The sequence below is a fragment of the Aulonocara stuartgranti genome (genome assembly GCF_965226115.1).
Source record: "Aulonocara stuartgranti genome assembly, chromosome: 4".
Taxonomy (NCBI): domain Eukaryota; kingdom Metazoa; phylum Chordata; class Actinopteri; order Cichliformes; family Cichlidae; genus Aulonocara; species Aulonocara stuartgranti.
The window spans coordinates 19256885-19274530 of NC_138942.1; the positions used below are offsets into that span (position 1 = coordinate 19256885).

General features: G+C 42.6%; 2 protein-coding genes across 2 annotated transcripts in view; both read right to left on the minus strand.

Annotated features, from left to right (window-relative positions):
- nacc1a (nucleus accumbens associated 1, BEN and BTB (POZ) domain containing a) overlaps positions 1-12682 on the minus strand; it is a 36070-nt gene extending 23388 nt beyond the window's left edge. The window contains exon 1 of the mRNA XM_082530659.1: positions 12619-12682. The gene's annotated coding sequence lies outside the window, so the exon portion shown is untranslated. The remainder of the gene's footprint in view (positions 1-12618) is intronic.
- A 1759-nt stretch (positions 12683-14441) lies between these two features.
- On the minus strand, positions 14442-15815 carry LOC309705680 (uncharacterized protein). The gene is made up of 3 exons (XM_082531601.1): positions 15752-15815; positions 15235-15517; positions 14442-15053 (listed from the first exon to the last, which is right to left on the minus strand). Exons 2-3 carry the CDS (start codon positions 15514-15516, stop codon positions 14601-14603), a joined length of 735 nt encoding a protein of 244 aa, XP_082387727.1. The 5' UTR covers position 15517; positions 15752-15815; the 3' UTR covers positions 14442-14600.
- Between the last annotated feature and the right edge of the window lie 1831 nt (positions 15816-17646).

A 17646-nucleotide genomic window follows, 5' to 3' on the forward strand; every position in this document is an offset into this window, starting at 1 on the left:
GCTTTTATCTGAGATTCTGATGTTTCTGTGGATACCACACGTCTATATTTAAATAACAGATCTGGTGATGCATCCCTTTAAACCAGATGTTCTCCCTCTTGCTTCCAGTAGTGTGGGCATTCAGGTTTGACAGGTTAATTGTTTATTGCTTAATTGCTTGGTGTATTATGAATGTCCGTAATGGAGGTTTTTATCAGTAGGAAAAGCTGTAAAACTTATGAAAATACAGTAAAAAGTCCAAAATTTCTGCTTGTGCTTGTTTTTGGTGCGCAGCAGGTCAAACAGGAATTATAAATGTCTTAAAACTTGCATTTAGGCCTATGAGACTTATTTAGACATTCAGACACCCAATATCACTGACATGCAGTCAGATGCTGATCATTTTAAGTTTTCATTCGTTTATTAAATTTTCCTAACACGCTTGCATTTAAATCCAGCTCCCCATCTCTCTGTATACCTCGACTGTACCACTACACTTGCTGTCTTCGGAACTTCTGCCCCCCTTCTCTCTTTCAGTTAATGGTAGGATCCCATTAACTGCATGGTGTGCCCATCATATTCCCAGTGCCAACTAACGGTCAGTTAAAGGATCCATATACAGGGAGTGCAGAATTATTAGGCAAATGAGTATTTTGTCCACTTCATCCTCTTCATGCATGTTGTCTTACTCCAAGCTGTATAGGCTCGAAAGCCTACTACCAATTAAGCATATTAGGTGATGTGCATCTCTGTAATGAGAAGGGGTGTGGTCTAATGACATCAACACCCTATATCAGGTGTGCATAATTATTAGGCAACGTCCTTTCCTTTGGCAAAATGGGTCAAAAGAAGGACTTGACAGGCTCAGAAAAGTCAAAAAAAGTGAGATATCTTGCAGAGGGATGCAGCAGTTGCAAAATTGCAAAGCTTCTGAAGCGTGATCATCGAACAATCAAGCGTTTCATTCAAAATAGTCAACAGGGTCGCAAGAAGCGTGTGGAAAAACCAAGGCGCAAAATAACTGCCCATGAACTGAGAAAAGTCAAGCGTGCAGCTGCCAAGATGCCACTTGCCACCAGTTTGGCCATGTTTCAGAGCTGCAACATCACTGGAGTGCCCAAAAGCAAAAGGTGTGCAATACTCAGAGACATGGCCAAGGTAAGAAAGGCTGAAAGACGACCACCACTGAACAAGACACACAAGCTGAAACGTCAAGACTGGGCCAAGAAATATCTCAAGACTGGTTTTTCTGAAGGCTCTGGACGTTGTAGGGCTGTCCTGGTTGACACGCCTCTGCAATGTTGCGTGGAGATCAGGGGCAGTACCTGTGGACTGGCAGACCGGGGTGGTGGTCCCCATCTTTAAGAAAGGGGACCGGAGGGTGTGTTCCAACTACAGGGGGATCACACTCCTCAGCCTCCCTGGGAAAGTCTATGCCAGGGTGCTGGAAAGGAGAGTTCGTCCGTTAGTCGAACCTCGGATACAGGAGGAACAATGCGGTTTTCGTCCTGGTCGCGGAACACTGGACCAGCTCTTTATCCTCTCCAGGATACTTGAGGGTGCATGGGAGTTTGCCCAACCAGTCTACATGTGTTTTGTGGACTTGGAGAAGGCATTCGACCGTGTCCCTCGGGGTGTCCTGTGGGAGGTGTTGCGGGAATATGGGGTGTCTGGCCCATTGCTACGGGCCATTCGATCCCTATACAACCGTTGCAAGAGCTTGGTTCGCATTGCCGGCAATAAGTCGGACTCGTTCCCGGTGGGTGATGGGCTCCGCCAGGGCTGCCCTTTGTCTCCGGTTCTGTTCATAATTTTTATGGACAGGATTTCTAGGCACAGCCAAGTGGCGGAGGGCTTTCGCTTTGGTGGCCTCAGAATCTCATCTCTGATTTTTGCAGATGATGTGGTTCTGTTGGCTTCATCGGGTGAGGGCCTCCAGCTCGCACTGGAACGGTTCGCAGCCGAGTGTGAAGCAGCGGGAATGAGGATCAGCACCTCCAAATCTGAGGCCATGGTTCTCAGCCGGAAAAGGGTAGAGTGCCCACTCCGGGTCGGGGATGAGTTCCTGCCCCAAGTGGAGGAGTTCAAGTATCTCGGGGTCTTGTTCGCGAGTGATGGGAGAAGGGAGCCGGAGATTGACAGACGGATTGGGGCTGCAGCTGCAGTAATGTGGACGCTGCACCGGTCCGTCGTGGTGAAGAGGGAGCTGAGTGTAAAAGCGAAGCTCTCAATTTACCGGTCGATCTACGTCCCTACCCTCACCTATGGCCACGAGCTGTGGGTAGTGACCGAAAGAACGAGATCGCGGATACAAGCGGCAGAAATGAGCTTCCTCCGAAGGGTGGCTGGCCTCTCCCTTAGAGATAGGGTGAGAAGTTCGGCCATCCGGGAGGGGCTCAGAGTAGAGCAGCTGCTGCTCCACATCGAAAGGAGCCAGCTGAGGTGGTTCGGGCATCTGACAAGGATGCCCCCTGGGCGCCTCCTGGGTGAGGTGTTCCAGGCATGTCCCACCGGGAGGAGGCCCCGGGGCAGACCCAGGACACGCTGGAGAGATTACATCTCTCGGCTGGCCTGGGAACGCCTTGGTATTCCCCCGGATAAGCTGGAGGAGGTGGCTGGGGAGAGGGAGGTCTGGGCCTCTTTGCTTAGGCTGCTGCCCCCGCGACCCGGCCCCGGACAAAGCGGATGAAGAAGGATGGATGGATGGATGGATGGATGGTTTTTCTAAGGTTTTATGGACTGATGAAATGAGAGTGAGTCTTGATGGGCCAGATGGATGGGCCCGTGGCTGGATTGGTAAAGGGCAGAGAGCTCCAGTCCGACTCAGACGCCAGCAAGGTGGAGGTGGAGTACTGGTTTGGGCTGCTATCATCAAAGATGATCTTGTGGGGCCTTTTCGGGTTGAGGATGGAGTCAAGCTCAACTCCCAGTCCTACTGCCAGTTTCTGGAAGACACCTTCTTCAAGCAGTGGTACAGGAAGAAGTCTGCATCCTTCAAGAAAAACATGATTTTCATGCAGGACAATGCTCCATCACACGCGTCCAAGTACTCCACAGCGTGGCTGGCAAGAAAGGGTATAAAAGAAGAAAAACTAATGACATGGCCACCTTGTTCACCTGATCTGAACCCCATTGAGAACCTGTGGTCCATCATCAAATGTGAGATTTACAAGGAGGGAAAACAGTACACCTCTCTGAACAGTGTCTGGGAGGCTGTGGTTGCTGCTGCACCCAATGTTGATGGTGAACAGATCAAAACACTGACAGAATCCATGGATGGCAGGCTTTTGAGTGTCCTTGCAAAGAAAGGTGGCTATATTGGTCGCTGATTTGTTTTTGTTTTGTTTTCGAATGTCAGAAATGTATATTTGTAAATGTGGAGATGTTATATTGGTTTCACTGGTAAAAATAAATAATTGAAATGGGTATATATTTGTTTTTTGTTAAGTTGCCTAATAATTATGCACAGTAATAGTCACCTGCACACACAGATATCCCCCTAAAATAGCTAAAACTAAAAACAAACTAAAAACTACTTCCAAAAACATTCAGCTTTGATATTAATGAGTTTTTTGGGTTCATTGAGAACATGGTTGTTGTTCTATAATAAAATTATTCCTCAGAAATACAACTTGCCTAATAATTCTGCACTCCCTATATTTGGTCTTTTGACTAATGTACTGACTGAATTTCATCATCGGTAGTAAAATAGTGAACCGTGTTACTGTTAGAATGATGTCTTCATTACATAGTAGAGCTGGGCGATAGAACGATAACGATATGTATCACGATATAACTTTTACTCGATAGAGAAATTAAGCTATCGCGATAGACCTGGCCGCTCTTCTCCTCTTAAAATAAAAAAAATAAAAAATAAAATAAAAAAAGGTCAGCCAATCCAAACTAAGTAGCGCAGAGCCGAACCAATCACAGCCGCAGCGTCACGTCGCGTGACTTGTTACGTACAGCACTAGTGCCAAGCCGCACGTGTGTTTGTTTGGGAAGCAGCCAGCGGGTAATGGAGGAAATGAGTTTGCCGACTAGAAAAATCAACCGAGCGTGACCGAAGAGAAAACAGATGATGGTTCCAATGCCGGAGAGATTGTCAAACGGAAGAGCCATAGAAGTTCTGTAGTGTGAAGGTATTTCGGCTATTTCAAGTCTGACAAAAAACAGAGTAGCGTGCACTGTAAATTGTGCCGAAAGCAAGTCTGGAAATACAATAAACTGGTGCATGCGTCACACTGTGCGCCACGTTATTGTTTCGGTGAAATGAATTTCTACAATACTATTACTGTTAATTCTACTCTCTGCAGTGTTTAAATGCTTACATATACACACAGTTACTGTCCCTCCACACATACGACTCAGTTCTGCTTCTATGCCGCAGCTTTGTTTACTTTTTCCCACCGAGGCTTCTAGACTTCTGATTGGCCAACATTTCTGCACGGTTAGGAATCTAGCGCCACCTGCTGCTTTGGCATGTTCATAGCAGCGTTTTCCTTCATTTCTGCCTTTATGTATGGATGGGATTATTTTTTAAAACGAAAACGGAAAATCTCCGTTTTCAAAAATACCCGTGTACGTGTGGACGTAGCCTCAGTCTCTGACTGGAAGCGCTAATTCATCATTCGGCTTTTGTCAGACTAAAGTAACTGTTAAAACTGTTTGAAAAGCTCAGCTATACAACAAGGAGAGATTGAGAATTTCCTTTTAGTTCTCAGTTTATTTGATATTGACAAAAGTTAGTCAGTTTTGTCTGTTATTCTGTAAAACAAACTAAGATTTATTTTTAGAATTAATATTTTGTTTCTAAGTGGAATTGACAATTTAGTCTGTTTCGTTTGTTCTATTTTGAAACTTAAACGCTTTAGCGGCTGCCTTTTGTGTAGTTTGCAATATTTGCCTTTATTTATCTGAAAAAGTCTCATGTTCCTTAAGTACATCTACCCTGTTGAACTTATTATGGGAAATAAATATTTAAATAAAAACAAGCTGCTGATTATTTCACATTTTACTTTTGAGCAACGGCACATTTAAATCTTACAAATATAGTTATTTGGCTTATATCGTGATAGATATCGTTATCGCCTGAAATGAAAAAAACATATCGTGATATGAAAAAATCTCATATCGCCCAGCTCTATTACATAGGAATGCTTCTTCCCTGCTAAATTATTCATGGTACGACTTCTTGTAGCGAAATCACATGCTATAATATTAACAATCTAAAACATACCAAAGCCTCTGTAACATTAGCTTTCATTTTAGGTTTTTTCAGACATTCATTCAATATATTCAAGTAACCTCAGCGGAAGGTGTTACATGAAGAGGATGTGGGACCTATGGAATCTTCGATACCCAGCATCCAGTCTGACGGTGAAAGAATTAGTAGCTCAGTGTTCCAACATTCAAAAAAAAGAGAAGAAGGACCCGCTATCACAGCTGGAGATCGACGAGGTACAACACAAATGCAAGGGAGAGACAGGACAACAATTCAGGGGGGAGATATCATTGCCCCCACCTGAGATTTTGTACCAAGCCCCAGGTGTGATGGAAGAAGGAGCATTGAATGGAATAGAAACTAACCTGAAAGATGGAATCTTGGTGAAGATCGAAATTTGAACCCTGAGAAGCTGATAAGAAGTACAGAAAACTACCCATACTTTAGGCCTTGGAACCCTCCAGGTAAAGACTCACAGCCTTGGCCAGATGATTGAAGAGGTATACCAGAGACATGGAAGGCAGGAGAATAAACCAGCTGGACACCATGGAACCATCCAAGCTGTACGCTCAGTGGCAGGGGAACAGTATGAGAACAGCACATCCAAGGGTGGAGATGGAACTGGAAGAGCGTATGGGAGAAGGGCACAACCCATAAAGTCAATGCTCATTGGCTAGTGCAATAGCTAACAATAGCTCATGGCAACCTCCGTGAACATGGTCCAGTAACATCACAGTGGAAAACATCCAAGAAAGGGTCTCCAGTATGAAGAGCTGGACAGAACCAGGCCCCAACATAATTCAGGCCTAGCTAAAGAAGCTGACTGCACTCCATGAGTATCTGGCAGCACAAATGAACCAGCTGCTAATCAACGAGAGACACCCAGAATAGCTAACTGTAGGCTGGACAGTCCTGATCCCCAGAAAGGACTTGTCCCATCCAACTACCAGCTAATAACCTGCCTCAGTACCAGATGGAAGCTTCTGCCAGGCATCATAGTGCAGGGCTCGCAAAATCGCTAGCCCGACGTCCCGGGGCTAGTGATATTTCCAGTCGGGCTACCAAAATCTATCTCAGCCCTGCCCGTCGGGCTATCATAGGAAGTAAAAATATATGACAATGCCTTTGCTTTCTTTCGCAAATGTAGCTGAGTAATTAGCTGAGTCCTCATCAAAGAACAGTGCTCTTTAATGAATGCAGCACATAACTTTACATCGTAGAGGTAACAGGGAGACATATCGAGTTATCAGATAGCCGTCTTAACTATATTCTAACTCTACAATTTCCCGACTGCACTTACCTCTTATTTCACGACACCACCCTCTAGTGGTGCAATATGGTATAGTCAGACAGGACACAACATCACTCACTAGCTTACTCTTCAAACGTGGCACGTGAAATCTCCCGCAGCAAGCTTAAACGTGCTAGAGGTTGACTGCGCAGAGAATTAAAAAAAAAAATCTCTGGCATGTGTAAAGACAGATGGATTTACGCAGGTATTTTAGTTCTGCTGAGCCAAAAAAGACAGGTCAGGATGAAGAAGGGACAGGCAAAGAAAGGCCTACCACAAAGCGGAAAAGTTATGATAAATCAGATTACGAGGCAAAAAGAAAGCGCAGTTTTTTGGATTCATGGACAAAAGAATTTCTGTGGCTAGAATATGACAAGGTAAATAACATAATCGCATAATCGCAGGTCTTTCCTCCCCACTGCTGTCAGACTCCATAATAAAGACTTTAACTGATCAAGCACACACATCCATACATATGCAATAATACTAAGTGCAATAATCCTTTCTGTCATCGTTGTATTTTTACTCAGTTGTATATAGTATTTGTATTTGTATTCTATTTTTATCTTATTGTATATTTATTTTATTTTATTCTACTGTATATAGTATTTTATTCTATTCTGTACAGTTGTGTACTGTATTTATTCTTATTGTATTCTAATTTTTGCCTCATAACTTTTGCACTGTCCACTTCCTGCTGTGACAAAACAAATTTCCCACGTGTGGGACTAATAAAGGTTATCTTATCTTATCTTATCTTATCTTATAATGTTCTGCCAGGTGTGTCGTGAGTTTCCCTCTATTGCTGAGTCGACAAGCGCCTTTGTTACTGGGACCAGTAATTTTAGGAAAGACCCCATCAGAACTCATGAGAAATCTCTGCATCACAAGAAATGCATTGGTGCTCAGTCTGCAGCATCTGTCCCAGAACAAACACCAATTGCAAAAACCATACTAAAAATAAACCAAGCACAACAAGAAGTCCTGAAAAAGCTGTTTAGAACTGCGTACTATGTTGCAAAGAGTGAACTACCACTGGCAAAATTTAGCAGTCTTTGCAAACTTCAGAAAGCAAATGGCCTAGATCTTGGTTCCACTTACCTCAATGACCATGCTTGCAGAGAGTTTATTGGAGCAATAGCACAAACTTCAAGAGACCAGATTGAAAAGGAAATTCAAGAAAGCAGGTTCTTATCCATTCTTGCAGATGGCAGTACAGACACTGGTATAATAGAACAGGAGTTGGTTCACGTCAGGTATGTGAGGGATAATGGTGACATAGCCACATACATGATCAAATGTCAGCCAGTCAAGAGTGCAAATGCTGCAGGTATTTTAGAGGCTATTGATGAAGCAGTGAACACCATGGGTATCAGAGAGGACACATGGAAAAAGAAAGTAGTGTGTGCAAATTTTGATGGTGCTGCAGTGATGATGGGTGAGAAAACAGGAGTAGCTGGGAGACTGAAACAGAGGATACCCCACATCATAACAATCCACTGTGTGGCACACAAACTAGAGCTAGCCGTGCTGGATAGCGTGAAAGGCTGTGAGTACCTGGTGAAATTTGAAGATACACTGAAAACCATCTTTAAGATGTACTACTATTCCCCAAAGAAGCGAAGAGAGCTGACAGAAATAAGTGAACTGCTAAATGAGAGGCTGGCACATTTCAGTGGGCTGAAGAGCACACGGTGGCTTCCAAGCCGGCTGAGATGTCTAAAGGCTGTGGAAAAAAATTACACTCCCACTGTTGTTCATATGGAGAACATGGCAGAAGGAAGTGATGTCAAAGCCGAGGATGCAGCCAAGGCTAAGGGGGTGGTGCAGGAGATGAAGACTGAGAAATTTGTTCACTTCCTGCATTTCATGTTGGACTACAGTACCATCTTATCCAAGTGCTCTACTGATTTTCAGCATGATAACCTAAACATCACACGAACAAATCAGTTAGTTGAGAGCACAACATCACGCTTACTCAGCCTAAAAACAAAACCAGGAGAATATCAGAAAACCTTGGACACAAAGTTCACAGCGAACCAGGATGGTAGCATTTGCTACTGTGGAACTCAGCTAACAAAAAGTCAGCGACCTGCTAGAAGAGGTGAGGGAACAGACAAAGACACCTTTGGTGCAGAGATCCAGAAGATTATTGACAACACAGTCAAGTACACGGACAACAGATTTAAAAATCTCCATGAAAAGCCTCTCTCTTGTTTCAAGGTTTTTGACCCTTCCACTCTTCCCTACCCCAGAGAAGAACTAGCAAATTATGGGGATGAAGAGGTGGATTATCTTGTCACACATTTTGCCTGTTTGCTAGATGCAGAAGAGAAAGAGAAAATTCCACAAGAATGGATGGATCTAAAAGTGTGGCTTGCAGAACGCCGGGGTCGCAAAGTAGATTGCTTGTACAGAGATCTCCTCTCTGAGAATCCAGAACATCTCTCTCATATCTTGTTGCTGGTGAAATTAATGCTGACACTTAGTCCATCAACAGCCATCTGTGAGAGAGGATTTTCTTGCATGAACCGAGTGAAGACAACACATCGTACCTCTCTACACCCTGAAACACTGAATGACTGCATGCAACTCTCCATTAATGGGGAAACAGTTGAATCTTTTTGCCCTGACAAGTCGATTCGTTTCTGGATGTTTTCTGGAAACGGTTCAAGACACCTGGATCATAAAACCCCGACAAGAACAAAGAGCAGTGAAATGGAGGGCAATGCACAGGAAGAGAAAGCTGATGAAGGAGATGCTATGCCCTCAACGTAGAGTGGCATTTTCTCATCCGAGACTTCAGTGGAAATTTCAGATTCAGGATCTGACACAGACTAATTCATGTTCTACACAGTTCTAACAAGTTCACAGAAAATTCTGTTTAATTAGAACCAGATATTTGAGTTGATTGTAATGTTTACACAGTTGTTGTAATTTGTGTTTTAACAATTTTTTGATTGATGTTTTGTTTCCTTTACAATATTATACAATAAAAATAATCTTTTTTTATTCGGGCTACTCAAATTTATTTCGGGCTACCAAAAACTAAAGAGTGCCTGCCCGAAGGGCTACCAGGGATTTTAAAATTTTGCGAGCCCTGTAGTGGCTAAGATTAACAGGCACATGGTTCAATAGATGAGCGGGGTACAGAAAGAAATAGGTAGGGATACCAGAAGAGTGAAACACCAGCTACTGGTAGACGGAACATTTGCCTGAAGCACCTCAGTGAGATCAGTGACAGGAATGGCTATGGATACTGACTATGAAATGGAGCAATCATGAGCAACCTCCTCTACATGAATAACATCAAGCTGTATGCGAAGAGTGAATGAGACATTGATTCACTGATCCACACCACAAGGATATACAATGACGATACTGGAATGTCGTTTGGACTGGAGAAGTGTAGTTGGATGGTAACAAAGAGGGGGAAGGTAGTCAGAACTAATTGGATTGCATTACCAGAAGGCATCATTGCACTGAGAACAGCTACAAGCACTTAGGAATCCCACAGGCAAACAGGAACTAAGAACAGGCGGCTAGAAAAGCTTCAACCACCAAATACCTGCAGAGGGTCAGGCAGCAGGTACCCTGCTGGAATAAAAAGATGGCCAAAGGCAAAGGAGAAGATAGAAGCCACTGATATCAAGACAAGAAAGCTACTGACCATGCATGGGGGGTTTCACCCCAAAATCCTGAGACTGTACGCTAAGTTTAAGGAAGGAGGCCGAGGACTAATTATTGTCCGTACCACTGTTCAGGATGAGACAACAAACATCCAGGAGTACATCAGAAAGATGGTGACAACTGACCGGGTGCTTAGTGAATACCTCAGGCAGCTGAAATCCAAGTTCAAGAGGAGCAACAATCATGGAATGGCAGGATCCTGCACTAATGTACCATTGGCAGATATAAGTGGCTAACATACAGAGGTTCCACCAGTAGGCAGTAATCATGGCAGCACAGGAACAAGCTCTACAAGATCCATAAAGGCGAGCATCTACCACACCAGCCAAGACTCCAGGTGCAGGCTGTATAAAGATGCCCCTGAGACAATCCAGCACTTAACAGCAAGGTGCAAGATGCTAGCAGGCAGGGTATACATGGAATGCCACAATCAAGTGGCTGACATAATATACAGAAACATCTGTGCCTAGTGAGACCTGGAAGTCCTAAGGTCAAAACACCCCACATGCCTCCTAGGGTGTTTGAGAATGATCGAATTAAGATTCTGTGGGCGTTCCAGATACAGACGGACAACTCGCAAAGATGTGGAAGGTGGCAAGGAAGGAAGGCAAGAGAGGTCCCAGTGGTAATTGGAGCACTCGGTGCAGTCACCACCAAGCCAGGCGATTGGCTCCAAAAGATCCCAGGAAATACATCTGATGAATACAACATCTGCCACAGTAATTAAATACATCAAGTTTTCTTTTGGGAACATTTCAGCATGCCCCCTCTAAAAGGCAAGGTCTGAGGCATGGTGGATTATATAATTACTCTGCAACTAGGCAGCTATGTGAACACAGGAATAATTGGCTTTTACTTTAGCTATACCATAAATTTATCAGTTGTTTTTTTTTTTTAAATGACTGAGGAAAAATGAAAATGTAGCTTCAAGTTCAAGTTCAAGTTGAACTTGAACTTGAACTCTTCCAGCCTCTTCTATTTTGAGCTCCTTTATCCTTGGTTAAATCATAAAAAACCTGAAACATGCTCAGCAGGGGGTTTGTAGAAAGATAGGACCACATAATTGTGAGTAAAAGCAAAAGACTTCACTAAGACAATGCAGAACAATAGTTTCTACAGCACCCGAGTCTGTCTATCTGCTTGCAGTGACTCCAGGTGACGCTGCTTGTTCTGTGTGCATTTGGGCCACCTCAGCCACCATCTGTGTGAAGACAGCCATCAGGTGCACTGGCTGTGAATCCATCATTTTCTGCATCACCAAGGCATGTTGGGTGCTAGTGTGACACATGCCTGTAAAAACTTTCAGTGACAATAACCAACTGCAGCCACAAGATGGCAGTAAATTAAAGGATGGTCGCAAACAGGCGTAAGACCATGCTGTCTGAGATGAAAGGAGAGAGATCGCTTTACTTTGGTACATTTTAATTTATGTGTATTTTTTACATTTTACAAGGCAAGTTTTTCACAGGGTTCCCTTTATTCCAGGGCACTTTTGAAAACTTCAGGGACCACTAAGTAAGCTTGCAGTCTCAGAGCAAAGTGCTCTGTGACTCCAGGATTCCTCAAATCTTTACTAGAGCCAAAGGTAATGCCATAAGGTAAGCATCTGATTAGACATCATGTTTCTAAGATTTTTAGGTCATCCTGGCCTTTAAGACATTTCTGAGTGTAACCAGCTCATTTGTATTATCTTAAACGAATAGAGCTGGGTATCATCTGCATAACAGTAAAAATGGTTTTCACAGTTTTCTAATAATAGTAATATGTGTATAATGTAAAAGGTATTGGATCATGGCACAGAGCCTTGTGGAAATCTATAGCAAACTTTTGTGTGTGAGAAAGACTCCTATTTATCATGCTTAAATTGGAATCTATCAGATAGGTGTGATTCAAATCACAGCAGCAGTGTTCTGTCCTCACTAGATGTGGGCGTGGTTTAGCTTATCCAGTTTGACAGACAGTGAACAGAATGAGAAGAAGAGAATGCTTTGAACTGAGATTCTTCTTTACTTCGATCTGCATCTCTAGTTTACAGGCCATGTTATTGAGGCTTCTTATACATGGTATCCTTTATCCATTTTCATTACTCTCCTTTCTCTTTTCTTTTTGTAAAACTAAATAAACACAAAACAGATAATTACCTTCTCATTCACTGAACATACATAATGTACTAATTGAAACTTAGTTTTCATGACAACCAGCAAAAAACATAAATCTTAAGGTTGCCTCAATTAAACATAAACATCACCTTCAGTTAACTAGCATTATTGATCATAGCAAGTTAGCCAACACATGCTAATATACAGTCGCTAGCACACAAGTAGCTTTACAAATGAGTAATGACCACACAGCTGAAATAGTAACTCAGTATATGCACATTACACATGCATCACAAATCAGATAGTTAAGGTTATAGTATGTAATGAAAACTTACAGGCATGCGTGGGCAAAGGTTTTACCTCCACTGAGCACTTGTAGCAAACTAGCTGGGCATTACAACTTCCCAAGTGCCAACTGTGGCCACAAGAGGGTGCCAAATCATACAAACAAAAGCATATTACCACATTAAAGTTATACCAACACAAGCAGAGTGCCTTTAATACCTGCATTGTGTTATAATTTCTGGAGTAAATGTTATGGACTACTGCACTAAGGTATAGCAGGACAGGCATAGAGATGAGTCCACAGTCAGAGTACATAAGGAGATCATTCATAACTTGCTTTTTTGTATTATAATGATTCATAATTATAATTATGAAATCTGAAAAACAAAACAAAACAAAAAACTTTTCAAATAAATCATTCCTCTGCAGATGATTGGTTTGCTGTTTTACAAGAATTTTTTTTTTTTATTACATAAAAAGAAGGTTGGAGATTGGCCTGTAATTAGATAGGACATAAGACACCTGGATCAAGTAAGAGCTTTATAAGCAATGGTAGTTACCACCACCTTAAAAGCCTGCGGTATCTACCCTTTTAATATAGACAGATTATTCACATTTAGAATTTAAACATTATTAATCAGGCAACTTATTTGAGCAGCCTTGCAGGAATGGAGTCTAAAGGGTATAATCATGGAATGATTAATAAGAGAGAAATAGTCTAAACTTCAGAAGTCATTAAAGAAAACATGAAACATTACAACTATAAAGGCTGATTCACACCAAGGACCCCTGCTGTCAAAAAACGGACATAGATTTAACACTATCTGTGAAGCATGAGTTAAGAGATAAGTGTTAAAAGTTTTTAGAACATATTTAGCGCCATCTTGTGTCAGTGCAGAAAATTAAGGTTCAAGGTTCAAGGTTCTTTATTTGTCACGTGCATAGTTATACAAGTATAACACACAGTGAAATGTAGAAATTACATCACCTTATTGGTTGCTTGCTGGTTATAGACTTACATTAGTTTAAGTTACTAGTTAAAGTTAAAGGAATACGTTGGAGTCAAATTGTTAAATGTTGTCATTCTGTTACTTAAAGTCTTGGTTCAAACTATATGATTAAAGACATTCCTTTATTTCTGACCCCCTCCCCAGCCTGTTGAATGGTGGGGGAGACTATAGTGTTTTATTATAGGGACACATCCTATGTGAGGGTTCTGTTTTCTTGTTTAGTAAACTTCCTGCCTTTATGACCCTTTTGGTCACACACACACACACACACACACACACACACACACACACACACACACACAGTTTTAACCTTTTGTGACCATAGGTTTTTTTTTTTTTTTACAATGGGTGTTTGTTTACAGTTTTTGCCCACTGCTTGAACACATTTTGCAAAACTCCACTCTCTGTGCCAAACTGTACACACAAGTACACATGACACAACACTGGGAAATATACCATTCACATCTGTGCCAAATTGAAACTCTACTCCCAAAACCTAAACTCTGCTGTCAAAACCTGACATTCCTTTGTCAAAATGTAACTCTGTTGACAAAATGACACATACTTGCATCATATGCAAACACTGACAGATCAGGGGGAACACACTAGTCTTCTTTATATAAAACACTGCAGTCCTTGATTTCCATTGTTTATTCAGAAGGCACATTTACAGGAGACACATTTTCAAACAACCAAAAACGCAAATAGACCTACTCAATATTGTACATTGCAGTACCATGAATTCAGATAAAGCAAAAAAAACAAGAACAACACAATAATACTGCAATAGAAAAAACACTATACTGTAAACACAAAAAACCATGACAATTGTGCATAAGTGGGCTCTGTTGGGGTCTGGCCACAGGACCTCATCAACATCGCAAGCAATGTCCTCTCCCGCTAGGCACCGGGGAAAATATCCTCTTGCATGTCGAAACCATCCATGGATTGCTGTCACCTGAATGTCGCCGCAGGCCTGTTCCATTGCCTGCAGAAGAGGCATGCGGGCATGTGGTTGGCGGTCATATACTCGCCATCTCCAAGCCGAAAAAAAATTCCTCTATAGGGTTCAAAAATGGTGAGTAAGGGGGCAAGTATACCACTTCAAATTGATTGTGGTTGGAGAACCAGGCCTGGACCAGAGCAGCCCGATGGAAACTGACATTATCCCATATCACCACAAACCTGGGCTGATCTGGTCTGTTCTGTACAACTATATCATGGAGAGCATCTAGAAATGTGAGTATGTGTTGGCTATTGTATGGACCTAGTATTGCATGATGGTGCAGAAGCCCTCGAAGGCATATGGCGGCACATAATGTGATGTTTCCCCCGCGCTGCCCTGGGACGTGCACAATTGCCCTTTGGCCAATTACATTACGACCCCGTCGTCTTGTTTTGCTCAGGTCGAATCCAGCTTCATCAATGAAAATGTATTCATGAGGCTGTGCAGCTCCATCCATGGCCAAGATTCTCTGAAAAAAAGGGGAACATATCACTGTACTACAGTGCTACACATACAGCACCCTCACCCCATCACACAGGTACCTGTGTAGCTCTCAGAATAGATCCATGTGGTACTGATATGGTACATATTCAGCTGCTACTGGACTTCACCAATACTCTATTGTAAATGTAAGGGACAGTTACACGTACCCGTACATATTCAGCTCGAAGTCCTTTGACCCTGTCACTGTTCCTCTCGAATGGGACTCTGTAGAGCTGCTTCATGGTGATGCTGTGTTTACCCAAGATGCGTCTGATGGTGGTGATGGTCACATGGTCTATGTTGCTGAACACTCGCCTGTCTGCAAGTATTTTCCGTCGTAGCTGGTGGAGACGGATGGCATTGTCTGCCCTCACTAGGTCCACAACGGCAAGTTCCTGCTGTTGTGTGAACAGGCGTTGCCGTCCTCCCCCAGAAGGTCTTCGGGTCATTCTGGAGGAATACAACCACATATTGTCATCGGTTTGCTTATTTTTCTTACAGTACTTTACTGTATGTACTGTGTCATCCACTGTACAACACTGTACTTCAATATAAGGAATCAGCCACTTTGACTGCAAAAGGAGCATTAGCACCCCGTACACTTGATATGGTAATGTGATATACTGTAGAACAGTGCTATAAAACCATCTGAGTAGAGCAGAAGGTATGGAGGTGAAGACAGACCTGTTTTCTAGTCGGAATGTTCGTATTACAGATGCCACTGTGAAGCGGCTTAGATGTGGGTGGACTCTCTGCCCAGCTTCCCTCATAGTCAGGCCATGGTTGATGACATGGTCCATCAAAGTTGCTCTTATTTCATCAGAAATATGGGTCCGTGCATGGCCTCTTTGGCCTCCTCCTCCTCCTCCTCTTCCTCCTCCTCCTCCTCCTCCTCCTCTACCTCTTCCTCTTCCTCTTCCTCTTGCTCTCCCTCCATCCATGCTTGCAAAGTTCTTGAAATGGCTACGCTGAGGGCTTTTTGTAGTTGGCTAATTGGCGTTCGGTTTTGCAAGTAAGTGCCTTCAGGTGTGTATTTGAGTGGTTGCAATTACCCGATGTGTTTTGTATTTTGGATACATGTGTTTTCCGAATGGCACCCTGAAATTTCATTTTGTGAGCGAAGTGTCTTATGTATGAAATGGAGTGTAGCATGCAGGACCATGTGTGTTGCATAAAGGAGTAGGTGTGTTGCATAATTGGAACTGGGGTGCAAAGCAGTGCTTTTGTTTAAGGTAGGGGTACATGTGTTTGAGGTATGGTAACAAAAGCTTCAACTTGTGTTACTTTAGTCTAGGCATGGGTTCATGGTGTTCAAGCAACGGGCAAAAACTGTAATTGGAATAAGTTTCTAAACCAGCGGGGCCTGTGGAAGCGCAGACGCAACAGAATACTTGGCTTGACTTTGACTCTTTGTCAGCATGGCTACAGTGGTCAAGTAAAACCTGGAATGTTTTCTGTTTTCCATGACTAGTGATGAATAGTGCTAGCTTTTGGAGGGCATTTAAAAATTTTTTTTTGTTAAACTATCAAACCGGGACCTCTACACACATTACTATGATTTGATAATAACTGTGACTTATACGGATTAAACAGAGTATCAGTACACTTGGAAGCTCTCAGTAATTAGTAATTTGTTCCCACATGATCTTAAAAAAATAAAAAAATCATAAGCAGACTTGGTTTTGAGTCAAAGCCATGTTGAATATTAGTTTGAAGTGGAAAATGTCCTGTGTTATAATTTAATTTAATTAATTTATTTATTTATTATGGTGCTTGACCCCATTCATCCACCACATGCAATGGGACTCATTGTGGCATCATCTCATTTTGCAGTTGGCTTTACTTTCTTTCCCATGTCATAATTACTTCGTCCACTAGAGTGCAGTGCTACACTATAGTTGGACTGCATGTCCTACCAAACTGCTGCACTATCAAGTCATGCTTTACAGTTTTTTCTGAATGCTTAAACCCTAACTGTGATTCCTGTAGCACAATCTCTAAAACTATTCAGACTTATAGCAAAACCACTCACTGAGTTTGCAAAACTAAAAGCACAAAAACTGCTTTGCACTCAGTTTGCAATTTTGTAACACACACTTTGCAAAACTGTAGGCACAATTCACTGCACAACACTCAATTACCAAATTTCCAACACACTCCTAGCAAAAGTATACACATGTATGGCTATCATTAACACTAATTTGCCAACTGTCTGGCACACTTTCACATGTCAAAACTTTCTTAGATAATTAGTTCACTTTGCAATCAGCCTAAGCACTATAATACAGGTAAGCTGTGTGTGCGGAGTACAATGGAGCGAGCAGAAAGAGTGAGAAGTAGAGGAGGCCGAGGAAGAGGACGTGGAGGTGAAGAAGTAGGATGAAGAGGACGACAAGGACAAGGAGGAGCAAGGAAGACGAGGAGGGGGGAGAGGAAGGGTAGGAAGAGTAAGAAATAGAATTGCTGATGACATCAGAGCTACAATAGTGGACCATGTCATCAACCGTGGAATGACCCTGAGGGTAGCTGGCCAACGGGTCCAGCCTAACTCGAGCCGCTACACTGTAGCAAGTACCATA